Genomic DNA, 20806 nt, shown 5'->3' on the forward strand with positions numbered 1-20806 from the left:
ACTACTTTTCACTCACACTGTTTCAATCCAACTTAACTACTAGCTGTTCCCCAACTAGTACAGGCCTGTGATCCTACTCCCAAGACTACCCTCTCTGCTTTTCAGAATCTTTATCTTCCTTCATAATCAGTTCTACCTCTTCTGTGAAACATTCCATGATCTTCCAAAATGTTTCTCCTAAATTATCTTTTTTTTTTAAACCTTTACCTTCCATCTTGGAGTCAATACTGTGTATTGGCTCCAAGGCAGAAGAGTGGTAAGGGCTAGGCAATGGGGGTCAAGTGACTTGCCCAGGGTCACACAGCTAGGAAGTGTCTGGGGCCAGATTTGAACCTAGGACCTCCCATCTCTAGGCCTGGTTCTCAATCCACTGAGCTACCCAGCTGCCCCCTCTCCTAAATTATCTTGGCAATCACAGAAACTAAAAATGAAAACACTAAAAGGAAATATCTAAATACATGAAAATAGATTTATAAAATATACACAAATATGTAAACAAAACCTCAATTTAAAAATTATTCTATTTTCCAAAACTGATTACATGAAAAACAAGAATCCCAAAGAGAAAGAAAGCCATTTTGGCTTGAAAGATGAGAACTGTACTGAATGGCAGGAATTTCCAATGGTCAGAGCAATGGATCTCTTAACTTCTTTTGCTCACAATGTAGTATTCTTTAATATGAGGAAATAAAGCACACTTAATGTTGTTAGATATCAAAAATGGTTCCTGATATCTTATTTTGCCTCCATATTTCCTTTTCCTTCCTCACTCTTCCTCCTTCATCTTCATCATCATCCTCAATACCTTCTTCCCTAGAATTTGAATTGGGGCAGGGGTGCCATGGCCCACCCTTTGAGAATGACTGATTTGAGTGATCAATAGAATAGGAACTATGGGTCAGTTAGGCATATTTTTAATGTATATGCATTGTGTCCTTGTATATAGTAATTTACCACCTGTAAATTAAAATGTCTATAGCAGCAATTCTTAAAGTGTAGTCTAAGAACCCTTTAAGGGGTATTGTAGGGAGTCTGTGAGGTTAACTATTTTCATAATAATACTGACATTATTTGTCTATTAAAATACTCTCCTTTTCTAGTTACGTATCTGTTCGAGGCTGGATTTTCTTCATATACTTCAACCAAAAACAACATATCCCAAAAGACTGAATGCAGAGGCAGATATAAGAATCCTGTTGTCTTTTATTTAACCAGATCTTAAAGATATTTGCAAAAATAAGCAAAATAAGGTTGTTCTCACTAATTTTTGACAACTTAGTAATATTTCATTAAAATGTCATTTATGTTATCACGTAATAGATTTATTATGTTATTTAAATTTTAAATTGAATTAATATTTTATTTATTGGTTTTAACTACTAATAGGATATTGATAGATCTATATCTTCCTCCCTCCCTTCCTTGGAGATGGTAAACAATTTGAACTGGGTTATGTAACAATTAAAATAGTGTTTGTTATAAACTGAGACAGATAAAAGAGTGTTTACCTTAAACTGTGACTGCAGAAATATGGTTTCAAGACAGCGTCTTGAGTTAAATCAAAATATAAGTGGTCGCCAGGGGAAATTCCCAAATATTAAATATACCCAAGTCAGCTGGGTTTTATAGAGATTTTAATTAATACAAATGAGGAATTAATGAAAGGGAGAGAAAGAGTAAGAGGAAATAATGAGAAAGGGGCCAGATCAGCCTAGGCCAGCCCAGGCTTAAGCCCTAAGAGAGAGATCAATCAATCTTTAATCCACTCACCACAAGATTTGTCCCAAACAAGATTCTAGTGTTCAGAGAGACCCACCAGTTCAGCTCCTCAGCTCAACTAAGTTCAGCCATCTAGCCCTTCTATCAGCTTTGGAAAGCTGAACCTCTTCAGAGAGAGGTCTCAGAGAGAGTTTCTTCAGAGAGCCTCCTGCTCTCAGCTTCTGACCTCCTTTTAAAGAGCATTCTCTCCTATGTCATCTCCGCTAAGTTCTCACATCTACCAATCACAGTAGACGTTTTCCAAAGGATAGACCATTCTTAGTTCACACCTGAGTAGACTAAACTTTTGAGTAATTCACACCTGAGTAGACTAAAACCTCACACCTCTTTTGTTAAGCTTGTAACTTGCTAGTTTGCAAGTTGCCTGACCTTCATAGATACTTAGCACCTTTCTAAAAATAGACTTAGCTTAAGGCTTTTGCTTCACTATAAGTATAAGTTAAGTACTTTTTCATTGTTCAGTAAAGAGTTTACAACTTTATCTTCCCCTAAAGTATGCCTAAGTATGGGTGGAGTAGAGTTCTCACATTCCTGACTAAGTCCCTTCATTGTTTAAAATGGGGAATGGTCTTAACCAAATCTTATGAAGTAGGGTCTGAGAATTTTTAACATTCACAAGTCTGAGAAATTTTAAGATTCACAGTTATACATGTGTTATCATGCAAGACATATTCCATAATTTTTTTAACATGTATGAAAGGGTCTTGAGACAAAAAAAAAATTGGGAACCACTAATTTAGGCTATAATAGCACCTAAATATGTAAATATAGGAAAAAAAATGCCTTAAGTGAGCAGGGGATAAAAACCATGCTATGTGCTTTAGACACACTTTTCCCTCCCCTCCCCAACTGACAGGCATTGATTTTCTCTTCTTCCTACCTCCCTTCCTTTTGCTGAGGGGTAGAGGGAGTAATAATTACTCTTTGTAATAATTACTGCTGTTGTTGATCCTATGATTTTCAAAGAAGACCAATGACATCAGGGTGATGATATCTTTTTTTTTTTTTAATAACCCTTACCTTCCGTCTTGGAGTCAATACTGTGTATTGGCTCCAAGGCAGAAGAGTGGTAAGGGCTAGGCAATGGGGGTTAAGTGACTTGCCCAGAGTCACACAGCTGGGAAGTGTCTGGGGCCAGATTTGAACCTAGGACCTCCCATCTCTAGGCCTGGCTCTTAATCCACTGAGCCACCCAGCTGCCCCCTGATGATGTCCTGACTTGCGTTTGAGTTGTACCTAAATGAGTCAGAGTTGCACAAAGTCATCAGCCTCATTCTCTCTCTTCCAGAGTCATCTAAGTGAAGTGGCCAGAGAAAAGTCAGGACAGCAGGGGATGTCCCAGAATGCAATGGATGACCTTGGTGTCTCTGATATCTGACCAAGCTCTAAGCGTTCTACAGCACCTGCCTCAGCCACCTTTGTGTATATTGTAATATATTGTTCTTACCTGCCTGACACCAAAGCAGCTCTGAAAAAGGCTTATTTAGTAAGCCCTCACACTAGAAGTGCTAGTTTTCCCTAAATACCCCAAAGAACAATTATACATAGTAAATTCTCACATGCTCAAAAAACGTGTGTTTAGATATACTTCATAAAAAAGGATGTTTAATTATCTTACCAGCATATGAAATACTAAGAAGTTTGCTTCTTTCAAGAGGAGGAGCCCAAGAAGACCACATAGCATGCATTGCAGGAAATGTAACACCCTGGAAAATCACAAGAAATACTGCATGAAATATAAGGAAATTATTTTTGTATCCCTGTAATAATTAATAGTCACAAATACAGAAAACTTGTTACTCAAGAAATTCTCAAAATAATGATTAGATTAGACTCTCACTACATCATCCTTGAGTTCAATATCATGAGATATTTGTTATATTGTTAGTGGAATTATCACATATTGCAGTTCTGTCAATCTAGCCATTAAATCTATGTCAGTAGCTTGAAAAACAATGTCATTTCATTGCCTCTTTTTTCCCTACAAATTTAGGCTAAATTAGGTTCCAAGTTTTAAATAATACTATACTTATATAATCACCCACTTACCAAAGTCAGGGCAGGTAGGTGATGCAGTGGATAGAGTGCTGGGCCTGGAGATAGGAAGACCTGAGTTCAAATCCAGCTGCAGTCACTTAATAGAGTATAACTCTGGGCAAGTCATTTTATTTGTGTGCCTCAATTTCTTCAACTGTACAATGGGAATAATAAAAGCACCTCCATCCTACGGTTGTTATAAGGGTAAAAAAATACTTTGCAAGTCTTAAAGTGCTATTTAAGTGCTAGATATTATTAAGTATTAAAGAGTTACTATGAGTATTTTCTTATAAAAAAGTGACCAGTTTAAAAAGAACCTCAGTTTTAATACAACTGAGTGGAATGGTTAGATTTTTCTTATGCAGCCCAGAATCAGAATCAATGTGTGATGGTTACAAAGGGGGTAAATTTAAGCTCTATATACCAATAACTCCCATATTGACATATTCAGCTCTAATCTCTATCACTGAGTCCTAAAATCACTAACTGCCTATTAGATATTTAGATCTGGATGTCCTCTAAGCACCTTAAACTCAAAACACAGTTAATTATCTTTCTCCATCATTATTCCCTTCTCTCTCTCTCTCTCTCTCTCTCTCTCTCTCTCTCTCTCTCACACACACACACACACACACACACACACACACACACACACACACAGAGCCCCATAACCTCACTGCTCAGTTTTCAGCAAAGACAGTGGAGTGCCATTTCTTTCTCCAGTCCATTTTACAGATTAGGAAACTGAGGCAAACAGGGTTAAGTGATTTTTCCAAGGGTTACACAGCTCATAAATGTCAGAGGCTGAATCTGAATTCAAGTCTTCCTGACTTCAGCCTAGTCCCTTTAATAGATCATTATCTGTAACTAGCATGGTCCATTTCCCCAAAGGCACAAAAATGTGTAAAAGAGGAGACTGCAGAATGTATAAGGCAAATGGAAGAGAAATGAAAGAGATGAACGATTTAAGTGAAAAAAGACAAAAGTGGGAAAAGAAAAGGAAGAATTGATAAAAATTGAAATAAAAATTGAAAAAAATAATGATTCTACCTCCCACAAAAAGATTGAAGTCCCTATTTAAAGTTTGAGGTACATAATATAAAACTTCATATTGTGATAAGGAAATCACTTTAAAAGACTGATATATATTAATTTAATACAATATTCATAGTAAAAATAGAATTTCAAAATACAAACCCCATTCATCAGTACAGAAGAGCTTGGTAAAAAAAATCTCTGGTACTAATAGAAAAATATATCATAATATTTTTCAAAAAGCTATATCCTGGGCAGCTAGGTAGCTCAGTGGATTGAGAGCCAGGCCTAGAGATGAGAGGTCCCAGGTTCAAATCTGGCCTCAGACACTTCCCAGCTGGGTGACCCTGGGCAAGTCACTTAACCCCCATTGCCTAGCCCTTACCACTCTTCTGCCTGGGGATCAATACATAGTATTGATTCCAAGACAGAAGGTAAGGATTTAAAAAAAAAAAAGCTATATCCTAAAAATATTACAATAAATGGCTATTTTACCTTTTAAAAGGATAGTAACCTTTCAATTGTGGAATCTTTAAGAAACTTGAGAGGTTACAGGATGAGGAACAAAGCAAAGATAACTTACCTCTCCTAGTCCTTCTAAAGCTCGAACTGCAATGAGAAAGCCCACTCCCCATTCTGCAGCAATGGGGGTCAGTAATGTGAATAATGAGGTACCAAGTATTCCAAATCCCAAAAGCAGCTTTCCACCCACTTTACTGGCAATATATCCACCAGGAATCTGAGTGATGATGTAGCCATAAAAAAAAGAGCCAAGAATCCATCCCTGAGTTTCAGCATCCCAATGGTATTTCTTTCCCTAGAATACAGCAATAAAAATTATTTTAGTATCTGACTTTGAGAACTTATTTTTCACTATAAAATGAACCATCTTTGTCCACCATTTAAACCTATGTAACATGGTTAAGAAGCTAGAACTTTTTGAATGCTAATATGACCATATGAGCTCCAGAAATATAGTCTGAAGGAATTGTGTTGTTATGAAGGAGATAAAATCTCTAAGCCATCAGGAAAGATGGCAGTTTAATGCAACATCTTAGAGAAAGAAAACAAACTGATTAGCTGAAGGGGTTTTACAACTTATGTTAACAAAAGAATTTTGCAGAATATTAAACATTCTCTTTATATTTATATACCTTTCTACTTTAGAACAAATGCAGAAATATTTTAATTACCCTTAAATTAAATACTATAAAGCATCAACTGAATTATATTGTAAACTCACTCTAGGCAAGGATTATATATGCTTTCTGGGAGGAACTCAATACTTATAATTTTAAAATGTCAAATAGCTTTGGTGCGAGTGTCTATATTAACTCAGTTGATATGTTAAGACTTTTGAGAATTTATTATTGATCTCAGTACATATACACACACAAATCAACAACATTTTAATTACAGTTTTTAGATTTTATGCATATTGCCTACATTTAATTTGTAGATTATCTGTGGTTATCTGCCTATGAAATTGGACTTGAAATTGAAACTAGAAATAGAAGTCAGGACTATTATGCACAGTTGTAGTCTATTTTTGCATTCTAAAGCCAAACATAAAGATTTTGAAACATTTATGCTCTCTCCTTTGGCAATATCATTCTCTCCCCCAACTTCAGTTATTACCTCTATGAAGATGACAGACAAATCTTGATTTCCTACAGGTCAACTGGGTCAAAATAAATGACACATCAAAGCATATATCTTAAACTAAAGCTCATTATTTCTAAACTTGATCTTTCTTACTTTCCTGTTTCTACATGTGGCAGACCCACTGTTCATTAAATTTTTTAAATTTGATATCTGGATTTTCCCCCCTGATTTGTCTTTGCCACTTGTGATATCCAGGCAATTATAAAATCTTATTGATTCTAACTTAGGAAAAATAAATACAGTATCCTAAATAAGGGAAAGGAGAAGTCCTACTGAACTTTGATCTGCTCAGACATTTAGAGTCTTATCTTTTGGAATGTCAAATTTTAGAAAGGATATTGATAACTGTGAATCTTAAAAACTGCTCAGACTCTACTTCAGAAGATTTGATTAAGCTACTCCCCATTTTCTACAATGGAGGTACTTGGTCAGGAATGTATTAAGAACTTTAAAATTACTCCACCCTGCTCAGACAGTGCCTTAGGGGAAGATAAAGTTGCAAATTCCTTATTGAACAATGAAAAGTCCCCAACTCATACTGAAGCAAAAACCCTAAGCTAGGTGGTCTATTTTTAGATCTAATACAAAAGGGTGCTAAGTACCTAAAAAGGGTGCTAAGTACCTATAAAGGTTAAATTAATCACTGAAAGGTCAAGCAACTTATAAAAGGCAAGCTTAACAAAAGAGGTGAAGTTTTAGTCTACCCAGAGAACTAAAGAGTGGTGAGAACTAAGAATGGGCAGTTCTGGGAAAAAATGTCTACTGTGATTGGTAGATGTGAAAATTTAGGGGAGGTGACACAAGAGAAAATTTTTTTAAAAGGAGAATTCAGTTCAGTTTGTTTTTTAGTTCAGTTTGGAAGCTGAATTGGAGGTCAGGAGTCATAGGAGAGTCTCTGAACTCAGTTCAGCAGTTGAGGATTTCAGCTTGCTTGGGACAATCTTGTGGTGAGTGATAAAGACTGATTCACTCTCCCTTAAGGCTCAGTCCTAGGCCATTTGGCCTAGGCCCTTCCTACTATTTTCTCTTTTCCCTTAATTCCGTCATTTGTATTAATTAAAATCTCCATAAAACCCAGCTGACTTGGGTATTTTCATATTTGGGAATTTTCCCATGTGACCACTTATTTTTAATATAAATCAAGACACTAAAAATTATCTTTTACAGTTTGGCCAAAACCTTTACAGTTTTGGCAATTCACAGTCTTGAACCCCACATTTTGCAGTTATATAACTTAGAATATGGCCAAATAAAGGCAACTAGGATTGTGAAGGGATCAAAACTGTCATATGAGGATTAGCTGAAAGAATTGGGTATGTTTAGCCTGAGGAAGAGAAGATTTGGGAAGGGAAGGGGGTATTAAGGAGGGAAGCCAAATGATAGCTGTATTTAGAAGGCTGTCAGGTGAAAGAGGATTTTAAATTGCTTTGCTTGACTTCATAATCCTCAACAGTTATGAACAATACCAGGTACCTTTTAAAGGAGGCCAGCAAGTGGGGATTATATATGAAATCACACATCTACTACTGTAGTGCTTGTTCCTTTTATTTATTTTTGAAGCTTCATTTTTTAAATTAAATATTTAAATTTTTGTTATTGTGGGGCAGCTTAGAGGCATAGAGCATAGAGCAAAAGATCTATATTCCAATCCTGCTTCAGACACTTAGTAGTGTGTAATCCTGAGCAAATCACTTAAATTTTCCCCACCTTGGTTTCTGCATCTGTAAATGATAAATAATAAACCCCTACACCTCAAAGGTTTGTTGTGAGGATCAAATAAAATGTATATTAACTAAAGTGCTATATAAATGCTAGCTACTATAATCATCATTATCATTTTCTGAACTTGAAAAACAATAATTAATCTAAACATTTCCAAAAGCCAAGAACAGAAAGAATCATGTAAGAAACTGGGTATCTCTATTACGAACTGTTTGCTTTTAAAAAAGTATGTAATAAATCAACATATTAACTTAACAGTTATGTCTGGTCTCACTCCAACTTCCTTCTTTTCTCTTTTGTATTTTTTAAAAAAAGACTTCAATAATCTTTTTTCTTTCTTTTTTTCCCTAGCAGCACTATCACTTGTCTTCCTTACCTCCAAATTCTCCCCAGCTTATTCCTTTTAATATACATTAAATTTTTAAAATTTATTTTTATTTTTTGGTATTTTATAAAATTATGCTCAGTGGAAGAAACTGAGTAAGAAAAATAATATGCTTATTGCTTGGAAGCAGACAGCATAATGTTATAGATATCAGAGGGAAAACAGAATTGCTTATCTATAATGCCTCTTCTTTTCTAAGATTGAGACAAAAAGTAGTTTTCAAGTGGAAAGCTACACATGAACGAACATGCACACACACACATGCACACTCAGGACCCCTGAATTTTAAATATATTCTGGGTTCAAGCTACAATGTAGATGTAGGCCCATATCTACTCAGAACCAGAGCTCCTACATCCCACTGATGTGCTCCTTTGACCAGCCAGTCAGAAGATGCTTACATACATTAAATTTTCAATAACAGTATTAACATATCCTGCTATTTATGTGTCCTAATGAATCTTTCTCTAGTCTCCTCTGAGAATTTGAAAAAATCTTTCTTTCCTTTTTGTTTTGCATCACTTTCTCTATCCCCCAAATAAAAGTCCTCCCTTGTAACAAAAATTAAGTTACTGATAAGCAATTTGGGTTCTAATGCTTATAACTAGAAATCTAGGTCTCAACTAGAACCTTATGATAAATAATTTCAAAGAAGATGATTTGACACAGGAACTAATTCCATTGTTGTATACCAGGTTCTATCTTTTAAAATGGAAGGGGCATAAGAAGTAATGTTGTATCACATGGTCTTCTTTGGCAAAATATAGATTAGTTTTTACCATCTTTGGTTGATCCATTTTGTAGTCTCTGTAGTCTGTGACAAGGAAATCACTTTAAAAGACTGATATATATTAATTTAAGGTCGCCAAGGAATTCAGCTATGTAATTCCTAAATGAAAACTCAAGTCAGCAGTTAATCTTTTATGGAGTTTAATTACAATAGGAGGAAGAAAGGAATTAGAGATAGAGAGAGAGAAAAAGGGAGAGAAGGGAATAGGGCTTAAATACCCCTTCTGTTTAGGCTGGGCCAAAAGGCCCAAGCCCTTAGATAGCTGGGGCAAAGAAAAGAGATCAGTCCCTATTACTCACGTGACCAAAATGGAGAAACAGTCTCAGAGGCCCCCACTTTCAGCTTCCTTCAGAGCAAGCTTCTCAGAGCACACACCAACCACACCGACCAACTTCTCAACCCCCACCTCAAGTCTTCAGACCCCCTATCTTTAAGGAAACCATCCAAGTTGCCTCCCCTCAGTCCTCACATCTACCAATCACCTGTCCATCAATTTCCCTGTGCCAATGGAGGCTCTAGCTTAAAAACCCAGGACCGCCCAGAGGTCTCTGGCTTTTGCACATGTCTGTTGAAGGTCATATTTTCAAATAATTAAATCTTTGATCCTTTGCTACAGCCCTTTCTAAATCCTGTTAACCTGAGTAGGGTAGAGATTGGAATAATTAAATTTTGATCTAGGCTGCAGCCCTTACTCAATCCTGTTAGGACTGAGTAGGGTGGAGATTGATTCCAAGTATCTCCATTGTATCAATTCTAAAATCAATCATGACTCAAAGAAATTCCTGTTCTATGCTTAAGCATAGGTCAAAGTCCTTTCCATTGTTCAGCAAAAGGTTTCTGTCCTAAAGTAATCTTAAGAAGGTAGGAGAAGGAACCTCCCATGCCAATGGGGTTCACATTCCAATAGTCAAGACCCACTATCAATAGGAAATTTTTCAAGTATGAAATTTCCCAATGGTGAAATTTCCAACATTTATAAGTCTAAGAAATTTTGAGGTTTACAAGTCTTGGTAGTATAATCTATCCTCCACACTAATCACAAAGTGATTTTCTTTAAACCTAGGTCTGATCATATCATTGTCCTACTCGATAAATTTTGGTTACTTCCTATGTATGGCTTCTGGTGTTAAAACAAGTTATAACTTGGCTCCATTCACTTCTCTTGATTTACAGTGCTCAACTTCCTCCATACACTCTATGATCTAGCCAAACTCTCCTTGCTGTCCCAACTCAGTCTGTTAGGGCACAGAACTTGAAGTCAGAAATAACTTGGGCTCAGATCCTGACTATAACATACTTACTAGAGTATGACCCTAGGCAAGCCATTCTGGGCCTCAGTCTGAGGTTACTGTTTTGTTGTTGTTTATTTTTAATTTGAGAAGCAGCATGGTATCTCTATAATAGACAAAATACTAGACTTGGAGTTGGTTAAAATATTCATCCAAATACCACCTCAGATACTTACTCTCCTTGGGATCTTAGGTAAGTCACTCTTTCTCTGGGTCTCCGTTTCCTAATGTGTAAAAAGGAGTGAGCTGGACTCCAAATCTAAAATCTCATCTCTATACTAACTTGGTTCCATTCTCCATGCCTGGAAGGTGCTTTCTCTCTTCATTTCAAACACATAGACTCTCTTCCTTCCTTTAAGGCTAAGCTCAAGCATCATTTCCTATTTGAAGTCTGTCCTGGACACCACAATCGTTGGTGTTCTTCTCTAAAGTATCATGTATTTATTCTGCACATACCTATATATGTGTTTGGTATCACCTAAAAAAATATATGCCCACAGAAAACATGGACTGCTTCCCTTTCATCTTTGTATGAACCTTTGTATGGACCTAGCACAGTACCTGGCATGAGGTAGTACTTAATATGTGATTTTTAAATAAATAAATCAAATAAACAAGTAAGCTAAATAATTAAATCCTCTCCCCACATTAAGCTCCTAAAGAGAAGGTATTATTGGTTTTTTGTTTTACCCAGTTCCTATAGCAACACAGTGGGCACTTTAAGAAATGCTTTTTGAACTTAAACAATTAAGTAGAAACTAGAATGTCCACTCAGCATAAGGAAAAAGGAGTTACTCAAAAGAGAAATGGGATGCCTAGGGAGGCAGGGAGTCTCTCCTAATGGAAGGCTTTCAAGCAGATTTAATGTCACTAATCTGTTAGGAATGTGGTAGGGTCACACCAGAAGGCTTCTGAGATCCTCTCTAACTGAGATATGGTGATAACCCTCCTCACCTCTGTGCCCCCTCCTCTCATTCCCACTGCAATTACTCTAATAAGAATAGAGAGTCATTCCCCTTTACCCAGACTCCAGAGATTGCTTAATAAATCTGACTACTTTCATTCTCTCATCTCTCTACTCTAATCTTTATGGAAAGGACATTTTTTGTATGTCCCACCCCTCTGCCCTTGGGTCCAAAGCAAGCACTTTCTCTACTCTCTCAGGTAATCCAGAGACTCACAGACGGTTTGAATTTGCCCTCTGGGCACTTGAACTGGGAAAAGGTTCCCCAACTTGGTTTAGCTCTTTACCATTCTTCTGCCTGGGAACTGATATGTGGTATCAATTCTAAGGCAGAAGGTAAGGGATTAAAAAACAAAATAACTAAAAGAAAAGAAAAACAAAAAAGAAAAACCCTCTAGTGGCCATTACCTCTCAAGTAAAGTTTAAATGCTTGACATTCATTCATGGCCCTTCAAAATTGGGTTCCACTCTACCTTTCCAGTCTTATCTCATATGATTCTTTTCCAGATACTGTGCATTCCAGACAACAAAAATTTCCCCTGTCATCAATACATCTTGCACTTTGCAATGCCAGGCCTTTGGTTCTGTTGTTACACCCTTAATGTCTTTTCTTCATTTCCTTTTTATTCTTACCTATCCCTTAAAGCTCAGCTAAAATTTCCTCCATGAAAGCTTTCCTAATTCTTTTGTTCAGTAATGACCTTCCATGTCTTGGGCCTCATACAGCACTTTGTTTTGCACCTATCTGATGCTGTTATATATCATTGGGTATTTTAGTTACATATTATTTCTTATGTGTATAAATATATTTTATTTATTTAGTGTAATATATATTTTATTTTAGAAATTATAATAGGTTATTAATCTATTATATAACACAATAAATTATATGATATGCAAATATATTATAAAATATACAATATACTAGTATAGTTTATTATAAAACTATTTCTTACTGATATATAAATATATATTTTATTTCTTTATTGTACATATTTCTTATCTTACTCTAAGAGTAGTCTTCCATTATGGAGCTGGCTTTGTCTTTTTTTCCAAAAGTACACAGCAAACAATAGATGTGATGTTTGCTGAACTGATTCCATTGTTTTGTGATCTCACTAGATTAATACTACCTATTCGACTGTGGGAAACCTTTTTTTCCTCTATTCTATTCTATTCTATTCTATTCTATTCTATTCTATTCTATTCTATTCTATTCTATTCTATTCTATTCTATTGGACAGCCTTCCCCTGAATCTTTTCCTTTCACAAGCCTGGACTCATTTTCCCTCAAAGCTCCTGCCTAGAGGACTCCTTGCCTCTTATTGCTACTTCCAGACTTTTGCTTCTACTAAGGCTGTTCAGGGACCTCTCTTCCTTTTAAGTGCAAATTAATCCACAACAATTACTGATCAATATTCTCTTCTCTGATCACAACCTTCTGTCATTCCACCTCTTCTGCTTTCCAACTCCAAACTCTATTCATCACCCTCACTATGACCTCCAGTCCCTTCATCACATCTGCACTGTCTCTACCTTTTTCCCTTCTCCATTGATTCCTTGTTAAACAATTCAGTTCTGTTCTGTCTTCTTCCCTTACATCACTGGCCCCACTCTTTTGTGGCTGATCCTGTTCTACAAAGGCTCAGGCCTGGATTAGTGCCAGAACCGGGGACTTCACCTGAGCTTGCTGTGCACTACAGGTCTATGTTACACAACTCAGCTGGGCCGGGAGCAAAACTATCTTTCCTCTTTCCTCAGGCTCCCATGCAGCACTCCCTCTCAGATGATCACTTTATCTCAATGGTTCCCTGAAAAAAATGGAAGCCATTTGCAAAGAAGCTTCTCCCCTCCTCATTGAAGGTGGGCCTTGCTTGGCTGACTTTCAGTCTCCTGTCTTCAAATATTTATTAGACTCCTTGCAAAGGGTGTCCTTAGACATCTTAAACTTAACGTGCCTCAAGCTGGACCGTTATTCCCCCCTCAAACTCACTCCTTGTGCCTCTGTGGCTCAAAACTCAAAACATATGAGATAAGTGTTGTTTGTGACTGATCACTCCCTCAATCTCCCCACGCAGTCTGTGGCTGAGGCCTGTGGACTCCTCTTGTCATGTCTTTTGAACAGCTCCCTTCTCTCACCTAACACTGCCAGCACCTGGTGCAGCCCTCGCTTCCTTACCCCTACACTGTGGTGACAGTTGCTGTTGGCCTCTGGGACTCAGCTCTCCTCAGGCCACCCTCGACACAACAGTCCAAGTTCCCTTCCTACAGAAAGTCTGACCATGTCACCCTCCACTTAAAAACCCCCTCTCACCTGCAAGAATCAAAAGATAGATAAAAGTAAACAAATATTATAAAAATAAGAGCATCAATTCTTTCTACTTGAAGCAATGACCTGACCCTTGCAATAAGACAAAAAAATCCAATAAAACACTGGCATAAACAAGTCATAGTACATAAACCAATTACAGAGAACAGAAAGCTGATATGATAATATACCAGATCTCCTAGAATAGATGTATTAGTAACATGACAACAATAAAAAGCAAGTATTAAATAACATGCCTTTAGTAATGTGCCAACATTTATCTCCTTGGACATATCTAAAGTGGAACTATAGAAATGCTTCTCAAACAGATCAGTGTATAATAAAAACAAAACAAAACAAAAAACCAACAACAAAAACCAAAAGTTATTTTTAGTCCATGTCCAAAATACTATCAAAACAAAACTGGCACAGTTGGACTTGCTACCCATTCTGCCCAGTCAGAAGGATGTTTCTGAAGGTACAATGGGACTTCTGGGTTAAAAAAAGGAATCAAACCATTTGGTTCTTTTGCTTAAAATTTGCACTTACTCAACTATCAATGACTATTCTACTTTAGGCTATTTAGCAAGGCTACTTGCATTTGTTTTTTTTTAAACCCTTACCTTCCAGCTTGGAGTCAATACTATGTATTGGCTCCAAGGCAGAAGAGTGGTAAGAGCTAGGCAATGGGGGTCAAGTGACTTGCCCAGGATCACACAGCTGGGAAGTATCTGAGGCCAGATTTGAAGACAAGAATTCTAATCTTGAGGTTTGGCTCTCTATTCACTGAGCCACCTAGCTGCCCCCTTAACTTGCATTTAAAAAAATTAAAGAGATAAAATACCTACCGTTCCATTATGAAAGTTTCCTATGGGAGCAGAATGTTCTGGGCACTCTTCAGAAGTTGTGTTTCTTTCCATACTTTTATTTGAATCTACCATATCCACTAATGCTACACTTAAATTCACACGTAAGGCGTAGAGGATGAAGAAGCCAAAAAAGGATATTACTGCTAAGTTGTAACGTGTGGAACAGCATACAGGAACTGAAACGAACATGAGCAAAAATACAATTAAGCAGAAAACACCTAAAAATACCAAAAGTTAATGCATCTGGAATAATTCTAAAATAAAGTGTAATTCTCTTATACAAACAACAAAAGACAAGTCATCTTGTAGTTTCATGACAATTTATCATGACATTTAGAAATTTATAAATAATATATAATAGTAATATTTAAATAAGCCATATTTATTATATTCTTACATCTAATATTTAATTCTGTTTTATTATAGGAAATATATTTATATACTTCTACTGTATGGCAGTGTGATTAAAAAAATATTTTAGGCCTGTGATTTCATCTGTGTTGGGAGTTCCTAGAGAAGAAATTCCTACCAATGCAGACAGGCTATTGTTCTGCACATGTTAGTTTTCAGAGAGCTGGTTGGGGCACTGATAGGTTCAATAACCCTTTATACACATTTCATACAGCCAGGACATGTCAAAGACAAGACATACAATATGGTTCTCTATTTAACTGATTCGATAGATTCAATGATTTAGAGCTGGAAGATGTTTTAGAAAGCATCTACTATTGGTGAAACTTAGAACTGATCCAACCATTTTGGAGAGCAATTTGGAATTATGTCTAGAGAGGTATAAAACTATATATATACCCTTGGACCTTGCAATATATCATTGTTGGGTCTGTTTCCCAAGGAGATCAGGGAAAAAAGGAAAAGAACCTATATGTTCCAAAATATTTACAGTAGCTCTCTTTGTGGGTGGCAAAAAACTGTATAAGTGGCCATCAAGGTAGGAAAATAAAGTCCTGTTTATGACACAAATTGTAATTTTGTCTCACATACACATGCACACACACATGGCTAGGTGGATAGCCAGGCTTGGAGTTGGGAGGACCTGAGTTCAAATCTGAATTCAGACACCCCCCCATAGTATGATTGTGGACAAGTCACTTAGCCCCAATTTCCTAACTTTTGCTGCTCTTCTGTCTTAGAAATGATACTAAGGCAGAAGGTAAGGATTTTGGGGGCAAAAAAGAAGTTATTAGTAGGGGAGGAAAGACAAGAAAATGGATAATTCTAATAAAAAGCAAAATATTATGGGTAAAATTTTTAATTAACTTTCTTGACAACTAAAAGACATTATAAATTTTTTTAATTGAATTATGCTTTAATACATGAACTTTCATATTCCCCACCATTACTTGGCTGACAATGGCTATTCTGCTTTAAGGCTATTCAGCAAGGTTACTTGCTTTTTTAAAAATTAAAGAGCTACTGTTTCATTCTGAAAGTCTCTAATGGAGCTAAATATTTTTTATCCATAAAAAATGTATTGTTCCTCAAAACTTCTCAGTATCATAACTCATTCTTCTCCTCTATAGTTAGAGAAATGGGGTACCGCTATTCTTCACTACAATTAATTCCCTGACTTGTGCCTCTTTGCTTTCTTGCACATTCCACATGACATGCTCACATGACAGCATGACATGACAACATCCACATGACAACACTAAAGAAGCATTCTCTTATTCTAACATGTTAGTTTTTATTGACAACTTGTTTCACCAAGTTTAATAGTGAAAATGAGACGTTCTAAATTCAGTGAAAAAAAAATTGTTACTCCCTATTGTTTATCTGCTCCAACTCAATCTATCCACATAGATGCCAGAACAATCTTTCCTATCCATAAATTTGATGTGCCCACCCAACAATCTTTCCTAACTTCCTGCTGCCTATCAAGTAAAGGCAAAATTTTTCTTCAGGCACTCATAATCTATCTTTTTCATTTTATCTTGCTATCTTCTACATCACAGCCAAACTGGTCTGCTTTCTAATTTCCAAATGGCCCACGTGCCTTGGTGCCTTTGCTCTTATCTTCTTTCTCTCTGAAATTGATGCCTGCTTTGTCATGTGCTTAATTTTCTACCAATTCAAATGGTACCTCCTCCACTGAGCCATTCTTGTATCATCCATCCCTCGATGATTGCTATCTAAGGACCTCATGCTATATTTTGTTTTGCAACTCTTTGTGCTTATCACAAAGTTTTTTTTTTAAAAATCACAGTTACTTGTGCTGGTGTCTTTCTTCTTTCTAGACTCTCAGCCCTTGGAAGAATATAAACTTGGTTTTTCTCCCTCCCATAAGTCTAGCACTCTGAACAGGGAATGGCACTTTGCTTGCTGAACAAATAAATCATGAGTAACAGGGAAGGCTCAGGGAAGTCTCCCTCCCAGTCACCTCCAGGGATACATCATTTTCAAAATCTTGTTTGGCATTCACAAATGACATATGCCAATTCTGATCTGAAAAGTAAATAGATTCTGAGTGAAGGCCTCTCCAAGTACACAACAGTATTTATTTTGATTTCTCATAAGGCCTTCTTTTGGCTGACTTTCTAGATCCTTGTGTTACATATTATTCAGGTGGGCAGATGGCAGAATTCTAGAGAGAAGGAATATTACTATAAAAAGTTAAGAATGTTGGGGACAGCCAGGTGGCTCAGTGCACTGAGGGCCAGGCCTAAGGGTGGGAAGTCACAGGTCCTGGCCTCAGATACTTCCTAGCTGTGTGACCCTGGCAAGTTACTTAATCCTCACTGCCAAGCCCTTACCACTCTTCTGCCTTAGAAGCATTACATAGCATTGATTCCAAGACTGAAGGTAAGAGTTTAAAATTTTTTTTAAGAATTACATGAAACCTTCTGGTGACCATGATGTCCTGTATCACTGGCAAGAGAGCTTCATATATATTAGTTTGGATAACAAAGGGATAAGCAATTTAAGGCATAAGTACCACCAAATGCCACTGTAATAGTGGTTCTCTAGACTCTGCTTGGGGCAGCTAGGTGGAGCACAGGATAGAAGACTGGCCCAGGAATCAGGAGGACCTGAATTAAAATTTGACCTCAGTCATTTCCTAGCTGTGTGACTCTGGGCAAGTCATTTACCCGGGTTTGCCTGAGTTTCCTCATCTATAAAATGAGATGCAGAACAAAATGGCAAACTACTCTAGCATCTTTGCCAGAGAAACAGCTAACAACTATTATTTGTCACCATGTATCTCTTTCCTTTCCAGCTTTCTACTTCTTGGCTTTGGTTTTCTTCTATTCTTTTTCTCTTTTATTTTGGGCTTTTACTTTGGGAGGTCACAGTGACTTGATTAAGGTCACAGTGACTTAAGGTGACAGGTATTGTGCAGTTAACTGAATTAGAGATTACTTTAACAATAGATGTATCTGATAATATTGCTATTCAGTGGTATCTGACTCTTGGTGACCCCATTGGTAGTTTTCTTGGCAAAGTCACCCAACTAATTTGCCATTTCCTTCTCCATCTCATTTTACAGATGAGGAAACTGAGGCACACAAGGCTAAGTGGCTTGTCCAGGGTCACACAGTTAGTGAGCCTCTACCCACCCCACCACCTAGCTGCCTTATATGACATCTTATGTGCACCAGGCACTGGGAAGAGCCTTTACAACTATTATTTCTTTTGATACTCCCAACAAACCTGGGAGGTAGGTGCTACACAGTTGGGTACACTGAGGCAGGCTGAGATTAAGGGATTTGGCCAAGGTCACACAGCTATTAAGGGACAGGAATGAAATCTTCAGAAAATCATTGAGTGGCTCACACTTAAATTCACAATGCAGCAACATTCAAAATACATTTACCAAAAATTTTAAAGAACTAAAAACGCCCAAATGTATGTGTATGTAGTACATTTAGACATGTCTCCTCCAAATTGAAAAGTGCTCAAATGTAGCACTACTATGTTCTACCCTGCAAACAATAACAACAAACCCCAGCTGGCTGACCACAGTCATCCTTTTGCAGTTAGGAAAAGGAAGAGCAACAACAGACTCTGTACGGAGTCACGAGGCTTCCCTAAGAGCCAGGGGACCGGGCTTCCACCTTGGGTCACTAGCACGCAGCTTTCCGGGGCACAGCACCTGTCCCAGCACCTGGAGGAGGGTAGGGGACGAAGGGGGGCAGCCAAGTTCAAGTCTGGCGGCTCCAGACCCACTCCCTCTAGTCCCCGCAGGCGCCCTCGGGAAAGGAGGGGGGTGTGACTCCTTTAGAGGCAAGGGACTTGGCAGTCCCCCCGACCGCGCTTTGTCCCTTCCTTTTCCCGGCCCTTCCTTCTCCGTCACATCCCGGTGGAGAAGAGGGGGCTCCAGGGGGATCTCTCCCCTGACCTCTCAGCCCCGCTCACCTGGGCCGCCCGGAGGGGGCTTCTGCAGTAAGGGGGTGCTGTGCAACGCGTCCTCGGACTCACTGTCTGTGAGAGAGCCTGCCGAGGACCTCATGACGGCTCCCGAAGGAAAGGGATGGGCTCCTACCACTCCTGGGGTTGGAGACTAGACGGAAAGAAGATGGGGCGAGCCGGTGCCTCGAAGCCAACAGACACATCAGCCTCCCGGCTCTTGTCCCACCTCGCCCCGCCTCTCTCCTCCCAGGCCGGCTCCTCCTCCCAATCCTACTGGGATGCCTAGTCCCAGGCTAAAGCCCGGCGGTCAAATAGCCTCCGTTGTCCTCGGCCGCCATCTTGGGAATGGGCACATCCTTTGAAAAGTACCTAGGTGGAGGCCCGCCTTGTCCGCCATCTTAAGTATGGGCAAGGCTTCAGGGAGGGCTGAAGGCGGACTCCGCCCTACCATGCTTCCATCTTAGGTGTGGGCAAAAGCTTCTTCCTAGCAGGTTCATTTATCTCTGATTTTTGCTCTTTGGAGGCATCTGCTCACACACTTCTTACCGACTTTTCCTGGTGCGACCTTATCTTATCCCTCTCTGTCAATCAAAAAATCTTAACAATGCCTTGCACATTCAGTTCAATTGGGTCCAACTTTTTGTGATCCTGTATGGGATTTTCTTTGCAAAGATACAGGAGTGGTTTCCTTCTCTGCCTCATTTTACAGATGAGGGAACTGAGGCAAACAGGGTTAAGTGACTTGCCCAGAGTCACACAAGTAGTTAGTGTCTGAGGCCAGATATGAACTCGGGAAGATGAGACTTCCTGAGTTTCAGGCCAGGTACTCTATCCACTGATGCACCCAGCTGTGGTGCTTAATTTATTATTATTTTTCCTCCTTTGACTGGAAGAAGCCCAGTGATTTCGAACATGAAGTGGCTTTAAATGAGGCAGAGCTGCACAAAGTTGTCAGCCTTATTCTCTCCTCCAGAGTCATCCCAAGTCCAGGGGCAAGACAAACGCCAGAACAGCTGGAGATAGCCTGGGTGGCATTGGATTATTTTGGAATCTTCCATGGCTGCCCAAGCTCTAGGCATTCCACATCCCCTGTGTTTGCTGCCTTCAGGGCCACTGGAATGAATTGTTCTCTGCCCATGGGTTTGAGGCCAGTCGTTAACCTTCTACCTCCTTTAGCCCATCTACCCAGATGGTTTTGCTGGGGTGTGATGGCTGTGTGTGCTACAGCTTCTGGGAGCAGCAGGTGATAGTTGGGTGAAAGGGAGACACAGACCTGAAAAGGGCTCAGCAGGAACTTAACACCAGAGCTGTGTAGGAGATGCTAAATAAATGTTTATTGACTGATTAAGAAAGTCAGTGATCTGAGGGCAGGGACTGTCTTTCTTTCCTTTGAATTCCCAGCACCAGTTAACCTCAGGACTACATTCTGCTCTTTGAAAAGGGAACATTTGTTGGAACTTCCAACAAGTTAGTCAACTCTTTAGCAAGTGTCTAATCTGTGTCAGGCCTGAACTAAATGGTAGATATACAAAGATATGCATTTTACAGTCTGTCCTGAGGAGATAACATGGTCCTTAATAGGTGGATTCAAAACA

The 20806-nt window shown here is 38.4% G+C and overlaps 1 protein-coding gene across 1 annotated transcript in view; it reads right to left on the bottom strand.

The window, feature by feature from the left end:
• The window catches only part of SLC17A5 (solute carrier family 17 member 5), a 53779-nt gene extending 34214 nt beyond the window's left edge, over nt 1-19565 (bottom strand). Inside the window, exons 1-4 of the mRNA XM_007484201.3 lie at nt 19218-19565; nt 14823-15019; nt 5435-5668; nt 3398-3485 (exon numbers count right to left, since the gene is read on the bottom strand). Coding sequence (XP_007484263.1) covers nt 3398-3485; nt 5435-5668; nt 14823-15019; nt 19218-19311 — 613 coding nt within the window. The 5' untranslated portion in view covers nt 19312-19565. The remainder of the gene's footprint in view (nt 1-3397; nt 3486-5434; nt 5669-14822; nt 15020-19217) is intronic.
• Between the last annotated feature and the right edge of the window lie 1241 nt (nt 19566-20806).

The sequence above is a fragment of the Monodelphis domestica genome, chromosome 2 (genome assembly GCF_027887165.1).
Source record: "Monodelphis domestica isolate mMonDom1 chromosome 2, mMonDom1.pri, whole genome shotgun sequence".
Lineage (NCBI taxonomy): Eukaryota > Metazoa > Chordata > Mammalia > Didelphimorphia > Didelphidae > Monodelphis > Monodelphis domestica.